General features: G+C 42.5%; 2 protein-coding genes across 4 annotated transcripts; one reads left to right on the top strand and one right to left on the bottom strand.

The window, feature by feature from the left end:
- Nucleotides 1-698: 698 nt before the first annotated feature.
- LOC311030344 (bone morphogenetic protein 1-like) lies at nucleotides 699-12,718 on the bottom strand. 3 transcript variants are annotated; one of them, XM_084036037.1, is made up of 20 exons: nucleotides 12,534-12,718; nucleotides 9,060-9,146; nucleotides 8,812-8,961; nucleotides 8,560-8,677; nucleotides 7,960-8,138; nucleotides 7,753-7,858; nucleotides 6,607-6,731; nucleotides 6,280-6,395; nucleotides 5,735-5,837; nucleotides 5,501-5,617; nucleotides 5,221-5,366; nucleotides 4,831-5,026; nucleotides 4,626-4,751; nucleotides 3,595-3,755; nucleotides 3,311-3,491; nucleotides 2,423-2,548; nucleotides 1,977-2,104; nucleotides 1,683-1,896; nucleotides 1,232-1,482; nucleotides 699-1,138 (listed from the first exon to the last, which is right to left on the bottom strand). In XM_084036037.1, exons 1-20 carry the CDS (start codon nucleotides 12,664-12,666, stop codon nucleotides 1,004-1,006), a joined length of 2,898 nt encoding a protein of 965 aa, XP_083892163.1. In that variant the 5' UTR covers nucleotides 12,667-12,718; the 3' UTR covers nucleotides 699-1,003. The 3 variants fall into 3 exon arrangements, with proteins under 3 accessions (XP_083892163.1, XP_083892162.1, XP_083892164.1); XM_084036036.1 differs by having other exon boundaries at nucleotides 700-1,138; nucleotides 3,595-3,758; XM_084036038.1 differs by lacking the exons at nucleotides 9,060-9,146; nucleotides 12,534-12,718 and having other exon boundaries at nucleotides 704-1,138; nucleotides 3,595-3,758; nucleotides 8,560-8,673; nucleotides 8,812-8,931.
- A 2,217-nt stretch (nucleotides 12,719-14,935) lies between these two features.
- Nucleotides 14,936-25,011, top strand: antxr1b (ANTXR cell adhesion molecule 1b). Its single transcript, XM_084036039.1, has 18 exons — nucleotides 14,936-15,312; nucleotides 17,091-17,162; nucleotides 17,244-17,315; nucleotides 17,449-17,530; nucleotides 17,631-17,664; nucleotides 17,902-17,981; nucleotides 18,347-18,415; nucleotides 18,520-18,600; nucleotides 18,698-18,758; nucleotides 18,858-18,956; nucleotides 19,989-20,058; nucleotides 20,176-20,254; nucleotides 20,540-20,635; nucleotides 20,719-20,760; nucleotides 20,853-20,945; nucleotides 22,667-22,825; nucleotides 23,484-23,564; nucleotides 24,173-25,011. Exons 1-18 carry the CDS (start codon nucleotides 15,107-15,109, stop codon nucleotides 24,548-24,550), a joined length of 1,854 nt encoding a protein of 617 aa, XP_083892165.1. The 5' UTR covers nucleotides 14,936-15,106; the 3' UTR covers nucleotides 24,551-25,011.
- The last annotated feature ends 1,316 nt before the right edge of the window (nucleotides 25,012-26,327 follow it).

Raw genomic sequence — 26,327 nt, 5'->3', positions numbered from 1 at the left:
CAGGTAATTTTTATACTTGGAGGTCAAATTTCTTTTTCCTTTTTTTTCGATGCCAAACGGTATATGACGAGTTGGGAATGACGGGTTTCAATCACTTTGCTTTCAATGAGGCTGCACCTGCCGACCTAATCCCTATGATCTTTCTGTGAACCCGGTCATGTTGTGTTGTGAGTGTGTGATGTTTCCCTTTAATACCAGGCTGAAACGCAGTGTTTCACTGTCCGCTCTGGTTTCAAGTTGCTCGCCTGACCACATCCTGTATGATGTGTGTTCTGTTGCACCTGCATTCACGCCCACCGCTGATGTCACGGCGTACTGACGCCCTCCGCGGTACACTTCTTCATCACCAGAAAGAAATACAAAAAAATCAACGGGGGGTGAAGCAAAATCGAGATTTTCAGCTGCTGTTAAGTTGTTTGTTTAAGGTCAGTATACAAACTGTTTAGTGAAGAGCCCGTAGTCGGAGATTTAAAGAGAAAATATTGCAAATGTTAAATGTTAAAGTAAATGAAAAAATATTAAAGAACATACCAGGTCTGATTTTAGGAAAAAATTGCGCTTTCGACATACCCGATTTTATTCATCCCCCATACTTATTATTATTATTATTATAGTAAGTAGAAGTAAATGTATTAATTAGAAGTAACTGTTCAACCCCAAGACCAAAAAGTGACATCATGATTGAAAAAAACAAGAAACCTCTATCACAATATATACATTTTATATCTCAACACTGTGCTACGACGAATCAGCTCATTACAGACCGTTTACTCGGAATAATCACTGCAAACTAGCCCTCGCCTTTTCGCCCTCTACAGCTACTTAACGAAGAAGAGTAAAGATGCAATTCGTTTGCACGGCTTCACTCTGTCTAACAGATGTGAATGTAAAGTATGTGGGCTGGTGTTTGTGGTATCAATCCATGCATTCGCTCCCCGCCTGGAGATGGGTGTGTCCCACCAAATGCTAGGGGTGAAGTCTCCATTTAGGTTTGGGGGTAGAGTCACTTGCTCGCGTGTAACGTGTCTTGGAACTTTGTGCTCGTGTAGCGTGCATGAAAGCCTTTTTTATTGATGCTGTCATCCGAGTGAAACTTCAAAACTATAGCGTCTCCGGCTGAGTAGACTTCCTCTGGGGCCTGAGGAGAAGAAAGGGGCAAAAAGCAGGTTTTTGAAAAATAATAATAAGAAAACAGTGTTTACTACACAAGACTGATATTTTTTAGCCTTACCCCAGATCCACAATACCGTCCCAGCCTCGGAGACTTGATGTCGGCGCCGTCGTACAGCTCCACGTAATCGTACCCGCAATCCGCCTCTTCCTCGATCTCGAACACCTGGAAGATGATCTCCACTCCGTAGCCCTTCTCAGCAGAGACCACCCACAGACAGTCGGAGCCGCCGGGGTAGTTGTTATCTCCAAACTGGGCATGAGAGTAGAGATCCTTTGTCTTGACCTCGGCTTTCAGACTTCCTCCACATTCTGGGAATTCACAACCACAAAATTAGAGGGTCAAAAAGGAGGATCTCGTAAAAGTGGGGGAAAAGAATGCAACTTTTTAAACACAGCAGAAAACAAACCCATGGTTGTCACATTTTGGGTATTCTATTCTTTCTTCAAAGTGCCATTTTACTAATTTTCCAGGCTTTTTTTTCCAGAAAGGTTATGTCTGCTTTCCCCACCTGCTCTGTATGAAGCTTCAAAGCCTCTCTTCTGCACCGAGTTGTCAGAGAAAAAACGCAGGAACATTTTGTTGCCACTGGAGACGACCGGGGAAGGCTTCTTGGTGCCACAGAAGCGCCCGAGACTCGGGGCGCGGGCGTCCCGCCCGTCGTAGATCTCCAGATGGTCGTAAGTGCACTCCAGATGAGCCTCCATGTCGATCTCGTTGAACACCTGCGAGACATTTTAAAAAAGGTATTAATTACCTCGATAAGCTGCCTTGTGATGGTAAGTTTAAATGAAAAAACACTTACAAGTTTGATACGATGGCCCGGGGTGGTGGACAGAGACCAGGTGCAGGCCTTCTTGCTGGGATACTTATCAGGCCAGTTGGGGCTGCTCATGGTGCCTGACACAGTGTTTACAGCATGATCACAGCCCGCTGAAAGACACAGCAAAGTGACACGCCGTCACATCACACGTGCTGGTGTGTTCCTTTGAATAGGCAGTCGTAACCAAAAGTCAGTTGTAAGTAGTTCCTAAGAAAACCATCCACACTGATGTTTTCTATACATGTAAAACTAAGATCTAACAAAGTTAGAGGGTCGGACGGCCCGGCCTCATGACTTTAAATGGTTCCAGTCAGGGTGGAGTGATGCACTCAAAGGACCGGATGGACGAGGTGAAGAATCAAACACTCTTATCCAAATAACAAGTTTCATCTGGACTTTCTGTAATGTGACAGCGGAAAACACTGTACCTTCCTTGCAGTCGTGCTTATTATCGTGCAGCATGAAGCCGCTGCGGCACTGACAGCTGTAGCTCCCGAAGGTGTTCACACATTCGTGCTGGCAGCCTCCGTTTTCTTTGGAGCACTCGTCTATATCTGTTGAGACGTTTAAAGAATTTCAATTTTCAAACTCAATTCCACTGAGCAACATGTGACTGTCACAATAGGCCGCAGAACACAATCGAGTTAACATTTTTTAGACGGACGTCTGCTGAGCGCGGACACAAAGGCTTCCTGTCTTCACTCTCGAGGAGGAAGAATCTGCAGTATGGAACACGTAAGACCCACAAGCATTTTCTCTCAGAAAAACATCTCTTGGGCTCCAAACTTATGTTCGAATTTTGAGGAAATTAATGTGGATGTGGTTCGATAAATGTTCCCAGTGAATAAATAACATCTGATGTTAAAATAATGTTAAAATAAGAAGTAAATTACATGCTCCTATGTGGATTTTTAGATGGGGTATAAATAGTGGTTGTAATTATGTAATTAAGTGCAGTGCAGCAGGAATTTTATTGGACAAGAAATAGAATTAATTCTATAGCTGTCCGCAGTCTGATTAAGCAGAACACATTTATTATGATGGTATGACATTAAGCACTCTCTATATAATTAACATACAACTTAAAATAAGAATAAATGTGAATAATGTAAACGTGATTGTGCATCTGAATGTGGATTTAATGTATTTACTTAAACCATTCTGCTAAATCATTGAATTAAATCTAATATAAGCTTTCTTAAGAGTCAGACTGAAACTGAAGAACGCGGCCTGCATTGTTATTGGTGTGAGGTGATGGTTCTTACTGCACCACATCCTGGACATTAGGGAAAAGCATTACCTTCCTCATGACTTACCAGAGAAGAAGTGAGCCTTGAAGCCCCTCTTGGCGACGGTGTTGTCGGACTTGAACTCAATCCTCATGTTGTTTTGATGGGAGGTGATGACCTCCGGCTTCTCCGCTCCACAGAACTTCCCGTGAAGCTCCGAGTCTGAACTCAACCCACTGCGCACCTCCACATAATCATATTTACACACCTGATGGTAAACACTGGAACATTTTACTCACTACAGAGGAAAAAAAGCGATTTGCCTGTAAAATGATCATGATTTGAGCAGGTTATGCGACACATGAACTCACATCGTTCCCTTCTGTCTCAAACACATCGAACACCAGAGTGATGCGATACTGAATGGGTGCCACCAGCTGCCACACACAGTTCTTGTTGGGAGGGTATTCTTTGGGCCACCCGGGGGTGGTGAGGGAGCCATTCAGCTTGGTGATGAACCCGCCACAGGCAGCTGCTGGTGGGAGAAAACACTGATTTTAGTGGATGTGTGAGAAAAACATTAGCAACCCATGAATTGCACCCATTTGGATGCATTTGGGAATAATCAACTGCTAATAATATACAGTTATCGATGTAATAGGAAAAAGAGTGATCAAAGGTTGCAGAAAAACATTTGATTTCAGTTCTAATAATCAAGCAAAACACCAAATTGTGCTGAAGGGAAATGTAGTTCCTATTTGAACTGGTTTGGTAAATCAAATCAGTGCTGGAAAAGGCTCAAAAAGAAGTTCCAGCAAGGGAGTGCTGCCCTCTGGTGGTAGAAGAGAGACTATCAGGGAATCGTGTCTCAACTGTGCAAATGAAATAAGATCTCCTTCTGCCTGCGTTTTCATTATAAACACTCGTAGAAGCAGCAGTTTTCAAATCCGATTAACAGGAAATATAGATGATTCATCTATCTATCTGACGACAAAAATATTTTTGATTTATCTAAGTCGATACTTCCCAGCTGAGGTCAAGGCCTGTGTGAGTTTTTTTGTTATTCTAGGAAAAACTCAAGTGGAAACAAATGTCACCTGTAGGTAGTTAGCTTTGCTTAACACAAAGAATGGAAACAAGTGCTGATAGGCAGGTTTTATGACATTTGGACAGTCAGGTTGTTTCCAGTCTTTAAGAAACTATCCTGTTGCAGGATGTCCTATTACATTTAACAGAACGATAGCAGGGAGGTATTGATCTTCTCAATTTACTCTCCTCCAGAGAGAAAGTATATTCCATGAAATGTAAAACCCTCATTTGAAATAAGCTTAGCTTCCACTCAGTCAGACTCAAGTTGGACTAGCCTGCAGGCTCAGTGTGTTGAGTTGTGCTCTACACTCACTCTCACAGCTGCGTCTGTCAGCTGCCAGCTCATATCCGGGGTCACAAGCACATCTGTAGCTGCCCAGCGTGTTCAGACAGCGCTGCTCACAGTGACCGTTGTTAGGTCTGGAGCACTCGTCCATCTCTGACAAATAAAAAAAAAAGACCAGAAGTTGTTTTTTGTTTCATTGCTGGCAGTTTTGCAACTAAAAGGACTGTCTGACCTTTAAAAAAGCTGGCTGCGAACCCGGCTTTGTTGACCGAGCCATCAGACACGAACTTGAGCCAGAGCTGGTTGGAGCTGCTCTTCATGTCGTCGGGTTTGTCGTAGCCGCAGAAACGCCCGAGCAGCGGGCTGCTCTCCGAGCCGCCGTCCCTCACCTCCACGTAGTCGTAGGCACAGCTGTCATGTCTCTCGATCTGCAGTGGAACGGCCAGCACAGAGACATTATAGCAGGTGACAGCGGCGTTTTAACAGACCTCTGCTTGCCTTTTTGTAACAAAAGCAAGGGCTAACAAAAAAAAATCTAGTTCCAAGGTACCTGAGGGAATGTGAGGTTAGGTCCAGTTTTGCCATTTCTACAGGAAATAGCTCCTTGTGAAAGTGATTTTACCTCGAACGACTGAAAGGAAAGGCCAACGTCGAAGCCCTCTGCTACTGTGATTTTCCACACACACACTTTGTTGGACTGGTAGTCATCAGGGTAATTGGGAGACTGGATCTGGCCGCTGTCACGCTTCACCTCTCCCCCACACATGGCTGCACAGGAGGTGAGAAGTGATTTGTTACATCCTCCATTTCTACCCTCAGTTTTCTACGATAGTACAGTTAAAAAAGGACACATAAAATAAAAAAAAATACATATTAAAATCCACATATTGTCAGTGTTGTACCTTCGTAGACTGCTGAAAAGCCTTTGCCCACCCAGCTGCTGCTGCTCCTGAATTCAATCCACAGTCGACTGTCGGTTGAGATGATTGGCTCTGGAAGTGTGTCTCCACAAAAACGGCCTGCCAAAGTACACGGAAATCATTCACGGTGCTCTATGACACAGGAATGACACTGCATCACATTTATGGATGATGCTTGGCTGAGAGAGAGAGAGAGAGTAAATCCCAGCTGAAGACCTTTCAGAGGAGCTTTTCTCCAGAAGCCGTCTCGGACCTCCACGTGGTCGTACCAACACAAGTGACTCCTGAAGAGATCCATGGAGGTGAAATTCAGAACAATCTAAGAGACAGAAGACACACATGGAGGAAAAAATAAATCTTAAAAAATAGATTAATTAGATTAAACATCCATCCAGTTCAAAGGGTGTGTTTTCCTGTTATTATTATTTGTAGGTTTGAATAAGCTGATTAATTCCCCTGCTGACTAATGTAGCAGCTGGACAGTATGACTAAAGTGGAAAGATGATTTGTCACGCTGACCTTGAAAATGATTACAATTAATGACTTTTTTTCCATACACATCTGTGGATCACATTAATGCACTAATTTGTCATAATTAATTGCAGTTAAAGCATCTGCAGTGGACTCATTCATTTATTGAACATTCAGATACTAGTAAACACCAACATTCATTAAGTTACGTGATATATTTGGTTATATATATATATTAAATTGTCTATCCCTTATTGAATGAATGCTTCCACTTGTTTACCATCCCTCACCTTCTCTCCGGGAGTAACAGAAATCCTCCAGACACAGTGAGCGTAAGCCGAGTAGCCGTTGGGAAAGCCGGGAGAAGAGAAGTTTCCAGAGCTCTCCTGCAGGCTGTCCCCACACTCTTTAACCACCACACACACCATAACACACACATGGTTGGATTACAGCAGACCGGAGAAATCACTCAGAAGTCCCAGAATGAATAGAACAGAGGAGATTTTATAACGCATTCAGTCATGAAGTGTAATATCTATTTTTGGCTTTGAAAATGGTAGAAGCTGAAAATCAAGGTGTTGTCATTTGGGTGATCATTTTCTATACATGCAGCTTACTTGCACACTTGTAGAGTTTGAGGGCTTGTGCGATATCCCCTTTGCTCAGCTGAGTCCTCTGTCCGATAGGTGGCCTGACTCCGTTGACATCGTAACGGGGCAAGATGGTGTCTAAGAAGATGCCTCTGTTTCAGACGGATCACAAGATTAAAAACTAATATCAAAAATGAATCACAGCACACAAATCTTGAGGAATATATATCGTTTTACTACAGCTGATGTGCAGGAAAATGTGTTCACAATGTGAGATGGAATTTTTTTGTTTTGTTTTAGATCCGACCCCTAGTTCAACACCTTGATACTTTATTGATTGTGATAATCTCTCGGTGGGTTTGGAGCTTGCCCTTGCACGGTTCCCATGGTGATGCACCCATGAATGACAGGCATGTGCAAACAGAGCACTCTGAATGGGGGCCTTTCGACGGTGCCAGGCGGCTCAGTGGAGCCCACTCCTGAATGCCAGAGAAAAAGGCCACTCCAGCCCAAATTGTTCAACAAAGCCTGAACTGCCAGGCCTTTATTTAGCTTGGCTCGCCTCCATGACCCAGAGCAGCAAAGCACCGATGGAGGTAAAAAACCAAAGCACAGAGAAAAGCAACAACATGCACGAGACAGAAATGAAAAGGAGACCAGTGTGAAACCATTTCTGTAACAATGAAGGATCAAATCCCCTGAGGTTTCCTATGGAGCCTGTTTAGCAGAACTGAATGAAGGGACCGATGCCAGGTCGGTGTGGCTCAGCTGATAATACAGCATGATATTAGGGCCAGTGAGGGAGGTCAACAACTACAACATGTAGTAAATACTGTAAGTAACACGTCATAATATTTAGGCAATTCAAACTCTAAACTGGAGTAATGTAAAGGATTACAATCCATGATGGTATTAAAGTAAGGTGGTGGGGATGATGGCCTGGTTAGAGAAGCAGGCTGGTGCTGTACGATGCCAGTTAAAATATACAGGCAGGGTGGACAGAGTGAATCACCAAACGCTCTGCAGTCAAAACTGTCCCGGTAGAGATGTTTAATGGCCTGTTAATATGAACCAGGGCCAAGCTGAAAACAAAGTGCACCTGGGAAATAAAAGTGGTGAAATCCTTGCAGTCACTTTAACACAAAAACGAAAGAAAAGCATCACAATGCCAACCTGGAAAACGTATTCCTTGCATAATGCATGATGCTGCCAAAGTCGTATACCTCCCCAAGTGAGTCGACCTCGCCTGGCTCCATCTTCAGGAAGTTATACTCCTGTCCTATTCGGATAAAAGAGAATCAGAGGACTGAATGCAAAGAGAAAAACCCCGGTGTATGCAGGGATTTTCACCCTTTCTTCAGGTCGACACGTGAGCATTACCTGGTTGGATGTTGTCTCTGATGATGCTCACGTGCTCGTCCCGGTCAGGGCGCGTGTGTTCGTGCCAGAAGCCGATCACGTGGCCGAGTTCGTGCACCACGATGCCAAACTTATCACAGTTCTTTCCTATGGAGATGGCCTGAGGGCCACCGCCTCTCCTCCCCACGTAGGAGCAACACCTGCAGGGGGCGACACTGTTTAGGCAGGGGGCGACACTGTTTAGGCAGCCATTGTCTTCCATTTACTGACCCTATTTTTTAAATATTTTACATAGAAACTGTTGTCTGCTATAGCTGAAAATAAGTGATAATATAGTGATAGCGATATCTCTGGGCCAGAAAAACCAAAACAACGAGCTGAAAAGAGATAAAACGCTCTGTGACTTTCACATCTTATGAAAATGAAGGGAAATTAATGGGCGGCTTGAGCAGTAGAAACAAAAACTGTTTACATTTGTAAAAACACAACAGTTTGGTTGGCTTTGGAGTGGGTGAAGACACTAGCCCCCAGGGTGAGGCTTTATCTATGTACACCTCTGCTAACAAATCCAACTCAACAAAATAAATGATTTAAAAATGGGTTTGTGAGCTCCCGACTCACCCACAAGGTCGGTAGGTGAACACAATGTAGCTTTCTTCGGTCATCCTCTCGGTGAACGTTACACAAGTGTGTTTCTCCCAGTGACGCATTGCCTGACGGAAAATGGCTCTCTGACTGCCTGAAAGGAATTAGAGTTTGACAGCTTCAGCTTGTCAAAACCACACGAGGCAACGACCGCATGCTGGCCGTGTATAGGGGACAACTCCCTGTAGGAATATATGAATGGTCCGCGGTTTTTCATTCAGAACTCACCAGTGAAATTCCCACTGATCACATACGGGATGATGCCATCCGGCCAAACTCGCTCCGGTCTGGAGGTGGCTGCCCTCCTCCTCCGACGGAGGCTCTGTCTGTCTGATGCTCTCTTACGTCTGGCGCTTTTATTTGAAGTAGAACCTTTAACTGTAAAAAACAAGAAAATCTGCATCCCTTTGTTTGAACTCGCTAATCATCAAGTCAACATTATTCACAGACTCGTAGATGTATTTCTTTGTAAATACCTGAGTCTGTGTGGTTGGCTCTGTCGCGGGCTTCTTTGAACATGCGGAGGTCATCTTCATCGAGGGCGATATCTCCCCAAAAGGCAGCTGGGACAAACAGATGAACGCACAGATATGCAATGCACAATAAAGTAAAACAATACTAAAACAATAAAATGAAGCGTCTGTTAAATATGAAGCTGCAGACAGTTAGCATAGCATAGCTTAAAGACTGAAAACAGGGTTTTTTGCTTACCAGCACCTCTAAAGCTCACTAATTAACATGTTATCGAAGATGTTTTACATATAAAACCCAGAGTGTAAAACCACGCTGTGACTTTGTGGAGGGTTAGGTGCAGAAGGAAAGTTAATATGATAGAAATATGTGAATTAGTGAGCTTTAGAGGGTTTTTACCTTTGGACAGTTAGGCTAGCTTGTTTCCAGTCTTCACTAAATTAAGCTAAGCTAAACTAAACTAAGCTAAGCTAAATTAAACCAAGCTAGACTAAGCTAAACTAAGCTAAACTAACCATACCATCTGCTGACTGTAGCTACACATTTAATGAACTGATATAAGAGTCTAAGGTCGACAAGAAAAAGCATATTTAGCAGAAACCTTAATCTTAGGACAACCACACTAAAAAGAAATTGTAGAATTTTAAAGTTTTACAGTTTCCTATTGTAAACCTGGAACCAAAAACCACACACATTAGCTCACTAGCTCACACTCCCCTGCTTTTATGCTGTTTGACTTTTTCCTTTTTCTCCTGCAAACAGGAGCCAAAACTCACTGCAAGCTTAAGGGTGTCTGTAGGTGCTGTTTCCTAAAAAGAGGCCTGAACGGGGCTCCGTGGGTCTGTTTGATCAGCAAACGCTCCTCCTGAGCACACAATCTCATTGGAGGACTGTCCGGCTGCTTTGTCATTTTAAAGAATGAACATGTGAACTGAAGCCTTCACAGCACTGTGATCACACTGGGCTGGACTTCTGGTGGCAAAGAAGCTTAAAACCACCACAAAGAACTACAGTATAGGAGCTTCATACTAATGGCATATAGATGGTGCACAGATGTGTGTTGACCAAATGTACACAACTCTGTTGTAAAGTTTCTTGTCCAACAAGCAGGAATAGCTTTTCATATTCAAGTTCAGCAACTCATTAACCGGGGAGTGAAGTCCTCCATATCGGAGCAAAGACCTTCACATGCCTGATAAGGTGAAGTACTGAATCGTTCAACAGCTTTGCTATAAAGCAGATTTCTCTACCTGTTAAATTATTATGGGAGGAAACTCACTGTCCTCTAAAATAAATCACTCGTGACCAACCATCTGGATATTATCCCTATCTTTTGTAGGAGGCCTGGATTTGTTCTTGATCATATTTAAAACGATTAGATAGTCAGCAGGCTTCGTCTTTTCTACAGCAGAGAATTGCAATATGATGACAACTGATTTTGCCTTTTGACACCAAATGGGTCATCTTCATCCAAGATCATTATTGGTATCATTAAGCACAGATTTGCTCTTTTCAAATGATGCATTATTGCCAGTGGTGGAAAGAAATTAAGCATTCAATATCTGATATCTATAGCTAATAGTCACATTCCAGACCAAGATGTCACAAAACACCCCGACTTCTAAATTTGACTTTTTAGATTGTCTGTCACATTAAAATGCTGCTTATGTTTCTTTATGCTATCACTGTAGCCAGATGATATATGAAATCAATATCGTCACGTGTCACCATATGGTAAATAACCAAAATGTTGTTCAGTGTAACAAACCGAGTTCCTCTGTTATACATCGCAGCAAAACTTCAGTAAGTAATTTTGATTTTTGTAATTAAAATATGTTCGTATTCCTACAAAAGATTGAATTATATGAAGGGTCATTCTGCATAATGAGTACTTTTAATACTTAGTACATTTGACTGATAATATTGTTTAATTACATTTGAATGCAGGACCTTTACTTGAGTATTATTACAGTGTTGTGTTATCACCACTGAATAGGAGATCTGAGTCATTCTTCCACCACTGATTACTGAAGGTTCAATGTGTTCTTACGTTGCAGCGTAGCACAGAGAGCAGGAGATCACAGCAGAGGAAGGACCGAAGAATTGCAACTAAAAGGGTTAATTAGGTTTGCTGAAAAAGACGCTTCCTTTCAGGTAATTCAACTTTAGTAGCCGAAGATCAGAAAACAGAGGAGAGCATATACGATATCAAACGAGTCAAAAGCAGGAATGTAATCAAAGTTGTTGTGGGAGAACCTTCAACCTTTGCCTTAAAACACAAAGTCAAAAGACACAAAACATTAGAATTTCAATAGCTAAATCCTGAAAGCCAATTAGATGTTCTGTCTCCTTTAACTGAGTGGTAAATCTTACTCCAGCCTTCAAAATGTCTATTCTGAAACGTATAAGTGACATCACATGTTTTCTGTTCCCTCTGTTAACGTTTAGTCTCCTCCTGAATCAGAATCTCATGTTGTACTAGCCGAGCACAACAGCTCGCTAGAGTCGCTCCCATTAAATACCTCATTTAGCCGTGTGATGTAACAACCTTTGAAAGTCCAAATGAAAAGACTTAGCAGGCCCTGTGTCCGCCTTTGAAGTGAATTCACTCATGCAAAGGGTGACTGTAAATGACTGTCACCCCTGCAGTGTGCACCCCATGCCCTGAAGCCAGAGGGATTTCACCAGCGTCCAGTCGAGGACTGCACTGGCACAGCCTCAATGACCTCTAGTCTCCAGGCAACTGCCTCTGAGAAGAAGAGTGGTGTGTTTTGGAAGTTTCAGAAGTCACCAGTGAAAAGGGACGCCGAGCAGCTGGAGGCCCCCCTAATAACCAAAGTAATTGTTTGGCGTGTTAGATGATGGAGAAAAACAAGTTGTATATTCTTTAAAGCTGCAGAATGCTTGTAGTCAGAGCACTTTGAAGATTTATGTTGCTCGTAAAATGGGATTCTTTGCTCTAGATGAGTCCACCACCTTAACAAAAACACTAGAAAACAATAGAATGCACCGACACGCATTAGTAATATAGATCTAGTAATATAATATATAAAAGGGGCCATTCTGTCACCTAATGATTTATCAATACTTCTGCTTCACTAAAATTGCAGTACGTTTTCTTGTAATGGAGTATTTTCATAATGTGATTTGACTTCTTCCACCATATCTAGAACATGAACATTACTGGGGAACAGCTGGATAACTCTGTTTTACTTTAAGCTTTAATATTCAGATTAATCAGAAACCCACGTGGGTACATAACATATGTAGAAATACACGTTTGACTGTTAAAAGTACCTTTTGCAATAACACCTCATACCGAATAACCCTTAATTAATTGCGTTAATTAACTAATTTGTTTTACCATGTAAATAGGCTACTGCATAGCTCACATGGATATTGTCTCCATGCACATTATATACACTAAAAGGAAACGAACAGGGTGAATACATTCGCAGAGGAGGTAAATGCCACTGTACCAGCTTTACAGGGATCCTTGTAGTCGATTGCATCACCGAGGTAGGTAAAATGAGTGTCCACAGATTCCCAATCAGCCGCCAGAGAAACGCGCAGACTGGAGAGCAGGAGCAGAAACGTGGGAGCGACTTCCATTACTTGTGATTAAATATCTACAAGAGGCAAAGTTGGTGATTGGAGGCAGAGAAAATAGCGCGAAGAAGAGTTCCTCGAGAGCGGCGGTGGGATTTTAGCAACACGGCGTCTCCATTCTGCTGCAGTGATCCGCTGCCATGCAGGACGGAGAGCGGAGCGCGCACAGTTCACAGGGAAACGCACACATCCATAGATGTGAAGCCAGAGGGGCTCTTCACCTGCAGCCACATGGCTTATGCACATTTACACAACGCGGGAGCAGATGTCAAACCTCCACCCTTCATTTTTCTTCCTTTCTTTATGTTTTAACTGATTTTAGTTCTCATTTTGGGATGAAAAATAATTTGTTTTTAAGATCATTCATCATGCTGCTGGCTCTAATTCCCACATGCAGGCTCTTTCTAGAAAGCTGCTTCAAAGACATTCTGAATAGGTGTTGATTTTTGACCGGATACACCACCTGCAGGTTACAGGGTCCAGTACACACACACACACACACACACACACACACACACGCACGCACGCACGCACACGCACGCACGCACGCACACGCACGCACGCACGCACGCACGCACGCACGCACGCACGCACACACACACACACACACACACACACACACACACACACACACACACACACACACACACAATTGGAGAACTGAGCTAATGAACATCTACTTACCTGCCCCTCAAACTCATTCGTCCCCGTGGATGTCACATTTATACCTAAATAAAAACTGTTGCATTTAGTTTTCCTTACTTACATTTTGCGAACACGTCAACATCTACAAGAGGTAAATCCTGTTTTCTGCTCCTCGGCTGAGCTCGGGCTGCAGTGCCATGCAGTGATGGCAAGAGAAGATCCAGTCTCCTCTATGAACTGTTTTATGTTGGCACAGACAGAAAGGCCTACTGCCATGTTTTTTTTTTTATCTGGGTGAAAGGCCCAACTACTGTCACTTCGATTTAGTTGGTTTGGTGTCAAAGGATATCTCTATTGCAGCTTAGCACAGCTAGAGCTCTGTTGCACTTCTAAAACTGACAAATTAATAGATCACAGCTTGTTGGTTTGCACTTCTACATAACACGAAGCAGCTTGACTAAAAGCTCACGATAACCACGTTTACCTACTCAAAACTCACTTCCAATACCAAGAATCTAACTGAGCACACATCAAAAACATGTTGCATGCACACATAGTGGTGCTAGCGATTTCACTACGACCCGCACAGCATATTGTCATTATAAAAGCAGAGACTCCATGATTCCAAAATCCTTACTCCCCCTTTATACAGCCTCAACCATACATTTTCTCTTACTTTGCTGTTTGTGTTCGAGGGCATATCATGCTGGAGGAGCATTTGCAATCATCCATTCTAGCTATATACAAGCTATATGTCTCCATCTACTGGACGAATCGTGATACTGCACTCATCCTAAAGGATGAAGGTCTGATTGTTTTTTTTAAAACAAAGCCAAAAACAGTTGTAATTAGATAGAATTAATACCTTTAGCAACGTATAAATGAAATCAAGCGTTTTACAGTTACCTGAGATAATTTCAAGTGGCACAGATCGTACCCAAATATACCCAAATGACCAATCTGAATATTCCGCCTTAACATGTCTCTACTTAAACATCTCCATTATTTTTATTAGCATAATTCTGTGCACAAATGATACTTTTCCATTTATGATTTTTCAATATATTATATAAAGTGCTCCTCCTCTCACAGTTGATCATATATCTTTCATATCTCCATGCTTTCCTTGTATCTAGAAATTCTGTGGATGTATTTGAGAGTAAATTAATTTCATTTCTGAATGTATGACCCAGCTTTTGTCATCTTGTCTTTTGTGAATCCATTTTTGTGTTTATCATTTGAAGTTAATCTTGAAAAGATTACTTTAGGAGAGACACAACGTCTCTAATAATGTCATTATTTCAGTTATATTAAGTTCTTCCTTTTAAGTAAACTAAACTGAATGAGCACTCCAGTGACTTGCATACACTTACCACTAGGTGGCACTGATGGGTAGGCTGTTGAATTTAGTGAACCTGCAAGATAAGTGTAAGAACAAAAACAAAACAAAAGTTAAGCAAGAATAAATATGTGGGGAATGCAGAAAGGTCATTCAGACAGACAGATGGAAACAACAGTGAATCTCCACTAAGACTCTTTTTTAGGGGAGTTTCAATGTTGTTGATGTGAATTCATGGCACCGTGTGTAAAAATGATTTAGTGTGGAGAGAGAGGGAGCCCAACGCTCAGTCGCACCAGCTTCACTCCTCTGTTAGCACACATCTGCTGCTGAGGAGATGGGACTCTGAGTCGGAGAGGAGCCTTTAATGCCTTGGAGATTGGTCTGCGCAGCATGGCTGACAACATCAGTGCACTTTGAAAGGGAAAGTGCACAGAAATCTCCAACCAGAGAGTATTTATGTTGACCTACTCTTTGGCTGAGCTGGTGCTTTCTCTTAAACCCGAGGTGATGTCCCAGTGCTGGTGCAGGCCGGTCCTGCTCGGTGTGGAACTGGGCATGCTGGTGGCGGTGCTGGTGGCCGGCAGTGCCGGACAAATCCATGACAGGAGGGAGGCAGGGTCGTCCTGCTACGGAGGATTTGACCTGTACTTTGTTTTGGACAAGTGAGTACTACTATTGTTAATAGAGACGGATGCAAACATCATTCAAATTGATCTCCAGGCGTTAATGGGGTACTTGCATGAAAAAAAAAGTGCTACTGTTCTGGAATTAGCAGCTTTAAAAGTAAAAGCAGCTTTAGGCGGAATGAAAGGTTTGGGGGAAAACAGTGTGCCACTATTTTGAGTTATTACCTGGGTCTTTCTGCTAAAGTTTAAGTCATCAGATCTGATTTTTTCTTGTGGTCCAGGATGTGGCATTTAGCTACCGCAACTTTTTCCAGTTTTTGAAACTGAGGAGTAAACCAATCACTAGCGTTGCAATACATCGTCATTCTGCCCTGCAACTAGTACTTTTTCCATGATTATTGATTAGGGATTTTGTCTTATTGTTACACAACAATGAAACATGCCGTTCGCAGGTCTTGTCAGGTTTCCAAATGCCTTTTTTGTCAAGTCAAAAATATTCAGTTTACAATCCCATAAATAAATACACAGATGGAGAAGCTGGAACTAGAGAATCATTAATGATGTTTATTAATTTCTCTATCAGTCAATATATTTGTTGACTATTTGCAATTCTGTCATTTTATTTACCAAACTCAGGAGCAGATTTCTCATGAGGGTTAAATTACACTGCATTAAACTGTCACAAAGCTAACGTGATGCTCCTGAACAGGTCAAAGGCATGTCACAATGTGTTGTTTTATAAGCAGCTATCATTCTCCTCCTTTGATCAACTTTCCCTCACACATTCATGAAAAACAAACGCAGGAGTTGACAGAAAGTGTGCTCACGCAATGATGAATCATTTGCAAAGTGCTGATGCATGGACTTCAATGACAAAGTGCACTGCAGGGACTCCTGTTGTCGACACACGGCCACGTTTCACTGACTAGAACTCACATTTATGCCCAGACTTCAGTCTGCAGAACCCTGTCTCCATTAGAGCCAGATGTTCCAAAGATCCAGAGTTTTTGGCGTTCTCTGCAACGGGACTCACATCACAGGATAAATGAAAACATAAGACGGGGAGAAGAAAGGAGGCAGCTCAGCGTGAGAAGAGATATTCGCCCGACGATTCTCTTTTATTGCTGACTTCCGCTTCAAAAAAAGCGGCGTTCTTCTTCTTATTGTTGGACATGTTGTACCTGATTCCACAGTTTTTGTTTGGCATTTTGAAAATGATCAGCGAAGCCACATGAGAAACTGTGGAAATATTAAACATCAGCAGTCTGATGGAAATACAAAGGTTTGAAACTCACCAGATTCTATGTGTGTTTCACTATGATGAACACATAGATGGGCTCATTAATTACGCATGAACAATAGATTTCAAATGCTGATAGTAAATAATTTTAATGTGTAAAGTCCAACAACTTAAAAACTACAAGTCTGTGTCTTAAATCCTGCTGTCTTTGTCATATATGACAGCTATAGATAGATATTTGGACAGGCAATTAAAATATCCCACTTTGTCATAATCTATTCATTCAGCAGATGAATTAATAATGAAAATAATCACAGTATCAGAAGCCAATCAATGCTTGAAATGGTGCGATCGACCTTTTCATGCATGATCAGTTCACTCAACGTATTACACCGTCTGCATGTACCTTAAGCGTTTATCTCATTATTACTCATGTAGTGCTGAGTCATTGTTTGTGTTCAACATCGACGTGAATCATAGAATTTAACTTACTCACTGAAACGACATAGAAACCTAGAATCTGTCGGCATTGAGGACTTCTGGTTAATTTGTCTGCCTGGAATCTTCTCCTCAGGTCTGGCAGTGTGCAACATTACTGGAATGAAATATATTACTTTGTTGACCACCTGGCTCACAAGTTCATCAGGTAGGTCCACACAGAGAGACAGCTGACTTACAGAGGGAAAGAATGTAAAAGGTGACGGTGGTCTGCTCTTCTTTTTTCCAGTCCTCAGCTGCGGATGTCTTTTATTGTGTTTTCGACAGATGGAAGGATCCTAATGGCACTAACAGAAGACAGGTACACACGTGCACAGCCTCATATTTGCATGTCTGTATTTTTTTTACATTTTTTCTTGAATGTAATGATCTGTGTCATCTCATCTTTTTCAATCATTATATATTTTGATTTGCTGGAATACGTCAATGATCAGAGATAAGATCCGGGCTGGACTGGAGGAACTAAGCACGGTGCAGCCAGGTGGAGACACCTACATGCACAGAGGTTTTCAGAGAGTAAGCCATCTGTTAAGTCCACTTACCCGGCAATATTATAATCTTCAAATTAGGCCCATTTCAATTTAAAGTCACCGACGCCTCTAAACTTCTCTCTCAGGCCAGCGAGCAAATATACTACGGGACTGGAGATGGTGAGTAGAACGTTTTACCTTTTTTAACACTTAATCATTCCTTCTACTAGTGGACTCTTATTTTTTTTAATCCATTCATCACAACTCATGTGGTGCAACCATCATATGGTGACATTAAAAAACCAACAATGTGACAATTGTGTTGTATTTTGAAATATACAATTAAAAAATGGATTTCACTGGACGAGACAGATTTTGTATATTTATTTAAACAGCTGTTTTTTTGGTCTCTTTCAGGTTACCGGACAGCCAGTGTCATCATCGCTCTGACGGACGGGGAACTGAGGGAAAATCAGTTTGACCTGGCACAAAGAGAGGTGACTGGAAACCCAGTTAGCCCTATTTAACTTCATATGAATGCTCTATTATGAGAGAACAGAAAGGGTAAATCCACATGTGGAATCCACATGGCAGAGATGCTGCTGTGTTGTCCTCTTTGGGTTAAAAAACTTTCCAGCCTTGTTGTGCTTGTGGCCACATGACTCTCAGTGACATCACAGCAGATGTGTTCCTGCAGCTGTGACATAACAACTTCAGCAGCAACAACGGGGGCGTGTCCACGAGTGGAAAAAAAAGCTATTTTGGTCCCATAAAGAACAGTGGAGCCGCACTTCTCTCCCCATTGTGATTTACTGTGCCTTTGTTTTACTGAAGCTTGTTGTTGATGTGTCCAACGTCTCAGGCCGGCAGAGCACGGCAGCTGGGCGCCACTGTGTACTGTGTCGGAGTAAAAGACTTCAATGAAACCCAGGTGAATGAAATCTAGTCGACCGATTAAAGAGTTCAGCAGATGATGAATGAATCCATCAAACTGTAGGACGTGTAATCATCCAGTCCTATCATATGTCCTGACAGCTCTCAACCATAGCTGACAGCAAGGACCACGTCTTCCCGGTGAATGACGGATTTGACGCGCTCCAAGGGGTCATCGACTCGGTACAAGCACTTTCACGTCACGGCAAGATGATTAAATACCTCATTGCATGATTTAATCTGCTGTACCTCCATCTTTTTGGTGTTATTTCCCCTTCAGATCCTGAAGAGATCGTGCATTGAGATCCTGGCTGTGGAGCCCTCCAGCATCTGTGAAGGAGGTGAAGAGACACAATATTTATATTACATCATATTTAGTTTAGATGCAAGGAATGATGATTATAAAATATAAAAATATGGTGCGTTTGATCCCACTCCAGAATCTTTCCAGGTGGTCATCAAAGGAAATGGTTTCCTTCACGCCCGAGACGTACAGAAAGTTCTCTGCAGCTTTCGCATCAATGACACAGTTACTTTCAGTAAGTATGCTCCAAGGTTTAAAAAAAAAAAAATCTAAATTAAGATAAAAAATATTTTAAGGATGTATTTTATGACTTCTAAACTGCATTTATCCATATATTAAAAATATATAGGTTAAATCAATATGTGTATGTGAAAAAAGTCTCGTAGTTGCAAACAGGTGGAGACCAAAACAGAGCTAAAAGGAGAGTATTGGACATTTATCAGTTCAACACATGACTTCAGATGAATGCTTATGTTGCTGGGTGTGTAAATAGGCAAAATAACAAATAACAAGTGCATCACATCAACTTTACACAACAGAAATACATGAAACACATGAAGTCAGACCTTGTAGTTTTTGCCCCCAAGAGCATAAAGACTGCAAACAAAGGGGAAACTGCTAGTCTGGCTCTGTCCAAAGGTAACACTGACTGTAAATACGTCAATAAAACATGCATCACCTCATCCTCTCTGTCCACGCTTCATTGGGAAACGATCAGACAACAAGAGGTGTGTAGGTGTGTGAATCCCAACTATTAATAGACAGAACAGAATAGATTTGAATCATTGTTCCATGTTGGTTTTGGCCACACAGATGGCGACGGGCGGAGGGAGAGCAGCTCTTTGCGGTCAGGGTTTTAAATCCCCCGTCCTCCCTCCAAAAACCATCAACACCATCTTCCCCTTCTTTTTGATCAGCTGGTATAACGCTCAGCCCTTCTCAGATGTCTGAAGAGGGAATGTGGATCTCATCAGGGACGCTGCACTGTCTTTGCACACACTAGACACTCACTCAGCCAGGGTAAATAAACCGCAGCCCTCCCTCATTTGCTTCATTTTCCATAAAGAGAGGAAGTCCAGGGATTTAATAAGAATACGAATATTTTGAGGTTTGAATCTTAAGTTTCAGGAGTGGTAGAGAAACGTTTTCCTTTGCATCACTTTCACTACTTTCACCAGTGATCCTGACTTATCAGGTCAGCTACTCTCAAATCACATCGTTATAGCAAACTGTGCTACAAATCCTCATCCTTATTCCATTTCCACAGTGAAAAGACCGTTGGTGGTGAGAGATACCTACCTTTTGTGTCCGGCTCCTGTTCTGGAAAAAGAGGGAACGTGAGTTCTTCCCGTTGCTGTCCACACACACACCTGGGCGTCTGGATCGTATTAGACCGGGCGTTACATGTCAGCAAATCATCATCACTCTCTCTTCCTCTCCTACCGTTTCTACAGGTCTGCCACTCTCCATGTCAGCATGAATAACGGCCTGAGCTTCATATCAAGCTCTGTCACAATTACTGCGGTCACTTGTGTAAGTAAAGCGGAACTCGAGCTGATGCTTTTAGTTTATCTTTAAAGAAACGTCCCCCCGTCACCGATGCTCGCAGCTGCAGCAGCTTGAGCCTCTGACTCAGTTTCCTGCATTACATTAGTGGCGTTGAAACTGATAACATGTCATAAAATGTGTTAAAGTAATTCATAATGCAAGTATTTCTCACCCTGATAAATGCTGCTGAAGACATACAACATATAACACGAGGTTCAGTACAATTGCGTGCTGGTTTGGACTCACCCTGGTTATGTTTCCCCCTTCTAGTCTGATGGGACCTTTGTGGCCATAGCTCTGCTCATCCTGCTGCTCCTGCTCACCATACTTCTGCTGTGGTGGTTCTGGCCTCTCTGCTGCACCGTGGTACGACGGCCATCTTGGATATAATACGTTAATATGTTTATGTTAGGACACAGAAAAATACATCCTTTTTTCCATCCTTGCAGGTGATTCATGAGCCACCTCCTCCAGTCATAGAGGACAGCTCTGTAAGTTCCCTTCACCTTTCTGCACCCGTATTCATGCCTTTACAGTAATAATGATTGTATATCTATTTGGTAACTGTTTCCTTCTTCATTAGGATGATGAAGATGGTTTTCCCAAGAAAAGGTGGCCCACAGTGGATGCCTCGTACTACGGAGGCCGTGGAGTCGGAGGCATCAAGAGAATGGAGGTAGAAAAGAAAGAATGGCAACCCAGATAGCAAATAAATCAATATATACCAAAACTTTTAAAAGCCGAAAAGATCAGTCAAGTCATTTTCACAGTATATATGTATGTTGCACAGAATCAACATCAAGGCTTTTACAGGCTTTAATAGTGTAACTAAATTCTGCTTCTTTCAACATCAAAAAACAAAATCTGTAAAATATCCAAATGAAATGTACTGCATCTCTGTATCTATCAGCCGGCTCAGGTTCATACGTGGCGGCCTTGAATCCCTTGCTTTGAGAGATCAGACCCAAATGCGGCGGGAACACAAAGAGAAACAGGAAGTGACTCATTCCTCAAAAGAGATGAGTACGCATGACTGTCCCTGCTGGAAGCCACAGAGTCACTTTGTTGTCGTGACGACTTGGAACGGCGAGTCAGAGTCGAGATGAGGCCATCTGGCCGTTAAACTGCGACGGTTACACCAATTACCTGGAGGCTATGTGCACTCTGTTAGCAGGCATACGTGATCCGTTTTGTGGTCGTTACACAACAGGCCAGTGATTTTGTTTTTTGGCAGAAATGAAGGTGCATGGTAGATTTTGCAGCTTGAAGTGGTAAAAAGAAGGAATCCACTCAATTTATGTGAGGAAAAGAGGGAAAAGGTAAACAGAAGAAGGCAAAGATCAAGAGTCTTGTGGGATAAGAAGAGGCAGACATCTGAGCCTCATGAGCACGTGATCCAATAGAAAGAGACGTCCGCAGGTCAAGAGATGAAGGAAGAAGGTCGAGGAGACAGAAATCACCACAAGGGCTTTACAGACTGAGGAGTCTTGAAGCCGTGAAACGGCACCGCTTCCAAACAGAGCAACGGAAAATATGCACAGCTTCATTTAAGTGCTTTCTCTGCCAAGTGAAAGCCTTCATGGCTTTTCTGTGGCAGCGGCGAGGGAGTAAATCTGAGTAATGAACTTCAAAGGTCCTTCTGACAGAACTGGTTTCACTCTGGATGTGACGGATTGTTCTCGACGTTTACATTATTTCAGTGGTTCTCTGAGCATTGTGGTCATTATTGCTTGAAAAAAAAAACGAACATTCTTTACATTTGAGAGGCAGACTTCCTGTGGTCTATGGCTGCATTATTAGCTGTTATGCTATAAAACAGGTTGAAAAGTAATTGCCACTCTCAGAGGTTTAGGGAAATTCCCGAATCTGAAGCTGGAAAATATATTGGGGCAATAACATTTTGAGGCAAGGGTGACAACTTCTGATTCCTTGTGGATTTCAGAGGATTGGGTTTAAGACATGCTTCGAGTATTTATATTGCAAGGAGAGAATTTTTTTTTTTTTGTACAAATAAAGCAGCAAGTTGTCGCCAAGATTGACATCAACTTTGAAAATATGTTGATGGCACTGGAAAAGAGTAATAAACAGTGATTATCCCTTCAGTTATGGTTTGAGATATTTCTCTTAAAAGATGAAAATGTCAAATTGTATCTGGAGTAAAAATCAGTGGATCGCCAAAATCAGAATCCATCACCTGGGAAGAATTAACGTTTGGACGAAATTTCACGGTGATCCATCCAACATTTGTTGACATTATTTCAAATCGGTGGACAATTACCAATTATTTTGCTAACATGCAAAAAATAATGGAAACACTGCCGCTCTCTGAACTGATTTTGAACTCCGAGTTAATGCCTCCTATTTGTCACAGTGCTGAAAGCTTTTGGTCCTGTTCAGGTCCGATGGGGAGATAAAGGCTCGACTGAGGAAGGAGCCAAACTGGAAAAAGCTAAAAATGCTCGAGTTGTGATGCCTGCAGAGGAGTTCGATCCGCCACGGCCGTACTACAACATGCAGAAATCTCTCCGCCCCCAGAAGTGGTACTCTCCCATCAAGGTGACTTTTTATTATTGTGTTGTGTATTCATTCATTCACCTGAATGCAAATTACTCTGATCTAGTTGATTGTGTGGCCAGATGTCTGTTCATTTTTTATGAATGTATTATGAAATGTTAGTCTTAGATTAGGGTCTTCAGCTTGCTCAGTTGTCATAAAGATGTACTAAAACTGTCAGCATGTATTTCATTGATCGAATTATGTCAACACATGTAACATACAGAATGATATGAATTCCAGATGTCTAAAACATAAAGAGCTCCTCCGTTACGATGGCGTCCACTCACCATCATCTAAAAATATAACATCTGAGTGTTTCCGGGAATGATGTGTGACCAGGAAATAGTTAATAAAAACGTGTTTCCTAACATATTAGTCAGCTGAATGGAGGGGAATGAGAACCAGACATGAACTCAGCTCACCCCTGAATATCGAATCTGTTGACTGAGGGTTATTTCTAACAAAATACATACTTTGTGTATCTGTCGGTCTACCATATAAAGCTGCATATGCAAAAAAGACATCTGGAGCAGATACAGTCGGAGCAGACAGGATCACAAATAAACAGACAAACTCTGCTCGATAGTTAGGTCAGCTTTTAAGGGACAGTTTTTTTGTTTTTTTTAACGATGTGTCATCCGTGGTCATCTTTCTGCAGGGCAAACTGGATGCTCTGTGTGTGTTCCTGAGAAAAGGCTATGACAGAGTTTCTGTGATGCGACCTCATCCCGGAGACAAGGTGAGAGACATCGACACGCCGGCGATTAATCGAAAGTCGCGGCGTGAAGAAGCGACTCCCTCGATGCAATAATGAAAGGCAACGTCAGCTGTTTAACAGCTGCAAGATAAGAACACAAAACATTGTGAACCGACTATGTCAACTTTTGGTGGCCAGATGTGTAATACATTTGGAAGAGCTCAAATTCATGACCTCTGGAAATGAGGGATAAGGGATCAGAGGACAGAGTAGGAACCAAGATAATATGTTATCTGTGACGTTTTGAAAGCTGCATCAAAGTGACTTCAAGCAACAAACCCTCAAGCGGCCGAGAGAGTAGACAAATGGTATAAAAACAACTGCAGAATTGTCTGGAGGAATGCTGCCGTCTGCAGAAGTCATTTAGAGTAGATGCTGCCTGCCTCCTCCAGCTCCCGGCGTCAGCTCCACCCGGCTGGCAGGAATGCTGTTTCTTCCATGACATCTACTAACGGAGGCATTTCCTCTTTCCATCGGTTGAAAGCTGTACCCTTCCAAGCCTGCCAGTCGCTGTGCCACAGTACATTCACTAATTGCAGTTTTCTTGAAGCCTCTACAATGACCTGTGATTCCTTTTCTCTTCATCACAGGGCAAGTGCATCACCTTCACCCGAAGCAAACCCTACCCTTCTCCTCGCTACCCCATCTACAACCACCCCTCCACGCCCATCTACACTCTGCCCCTAAGCTGCCAGCGGCGTCCTTCAGAGGGCAGCCATGTCTTCCATTTGCCCCCCTCGCCAACTTCCACGCTCCCCCCTCTCCCGTCCACTCCTCCCCCATCGTGCACCACCCCTCCCATGTACACGCCACCTCCAGACAGAGCCCCGCCCCCTTCCGGCATGGGCTCAGTCTCCGCGCCCCCGTCTCCAACTGGCTCCCTACCGCCTCCTCCTCAGGGTCCACCCCCATGCAGAGCGCCTCCTCCGTCCCGCCCCCCTCCACGCCCCAACCACGAGAACCACTAATGATTCTAAAACCTCAGGATGGACTTCTCACTGTGCCTCTGTCCAAACTGATTGTATAACGTTGCCTTTGAGGTCCGATTTCCTCGACACGCATGAACTATGACTTTTGTTTTAAGTCTAGAAGGTGAATATTTAGTAAAGCGAGCACAGCGTTAAATGCGGCTATTAAATGCTATTGCAATGTATTCAATTTTTAAGAACAATTCTTCCTAATATCAAGTCAGATTGGTCATGCATTGCGATGTGCTATAAAGTCATATAAACCTGCATTTGAGGCTTTGCCTGATGTGACTCTTTTGATATAAAATTAATCTTTGCGCAGTGAAAAAGAACGATCATCGAGTTCTAACGGCAGAAAATCCAGTCACTCAGCAACTGTGTCATGTGTTTTATACATGCGAGTCGGTATGGCGTCTGTATGTTTTGTGAATGACCATTCATTAAATCACAGGAAGTCATGTCAAAAAGCAGTTATGGAATGGTTCAACATTTTGGGAAATACATTGTTAGATGAGATTGATATCACTTTAACGTTTATATGTTAAATAAAGAAGCAGAGCCAGCAGGTGAACCATCAAACTACACTCACAAGAGACCGTTAGACTCACAAGAGTCCCCAGCAGACAGACGAGCCCAATGAATGCCCTTAAATCATAAAGTTAGAAATCAGAGACTTTAATCTGTATACATGTCTGCAAGGAGCTCTTAAAAGACAGGAGTTACATATTTGGCTGACTGTCAGGATCTAAATTACGTAACACTGACAAAAGTGACCTCTGGAAAAAACACCCTGCAACCGATCCAGCAGCCAGAATGACTGAGTGCGGTTTTTAAGTCTTGTCCTTAGCTGTGTTCATACCGATATGACGTGTGATAGATCATTAAAAACTCCACTCACATCTTTATGAGAACTCAAACTCAACCCCAGGTGTTCAGCATCCAACTGATGCTGGTTAGCGTTCCAACAACCATAGCTTGAAATGCTCGACGTACCTCGGTTCACCTCAGCAGGTGGTCTTCTGGCCCTCGCTCCCTGTGAAGGTTGAAGACATCAGGTGGTCTCTGAGGTTTTTACTGGAAGCAGAGAGTAAGAGTAAAATGAGTCAAACACACATTAGGACTTGACTGGTTAGAATGATGAATTACAGCTAACAAGGGCTAGCTTGATTAGCAGTAAGCTGATGATGGAAGCACTCACTTAAAGGTGCAGCATCTGGTGGCTGAGGTTGCAGGTTACAACAAACTGAAACTTCTCTCTTGCGTCGGGCATGGAACGGCCCTTTCTAGATTGTTGGGGTTGTCCATTCTGGGCTACTGGAGAAAAATGGTGCATTGAACGATCCAGGTGATGATACACCAAAGAAAACATACCTAATATTATATTCCACTAATGCCAATAGATCCCATACTGTACCATTCATCACAAAAACATACGGATAATCGGCTTTAATAAATAGATATAAGATGCTGGCTCACTATCACACTTAAATATACCTCTGTTTTTCCTGCTTTGACAAGTCAAACTGTCTCCTGGGCCCAGATTTTACACCATTTTCAATTGAATACATTCCAAAGGGGATTTTTACGAATTGTAAGTTATCTTTTATTTCTTAAGTGCTTTCAGAAAAAGAAAAAAAAAATGGGGGGGTGGGGGGGTGTTCAAGAGGAGTTGAACTGCGGTTGAGATGTTCTTACACCTTGTAAAGATGCCCCCAGATGTCTCCATATAAAGGATATTCTGGTCGCCGCTAGATGCTTATGGAAAAACTGGAAGAAT

This window comes from Eutrigla gurnardus (genome assembly GCF_963514095.1).
Source record: "Eutrigla gurnardus genome assembly, chromosome: 19".
In the NCBI taxonomy this organism is placed as follows: Eukaryota; Metazoa; Chordata; class Actinopteri; order Perciformes; family Triglidae; genus Eutrigla; species Eutrigla gurnardus.
Note: the sequence above shows the minus strand (reverse complement) of the source record. Positions and strands in the feature narration are given on the sequence as shown.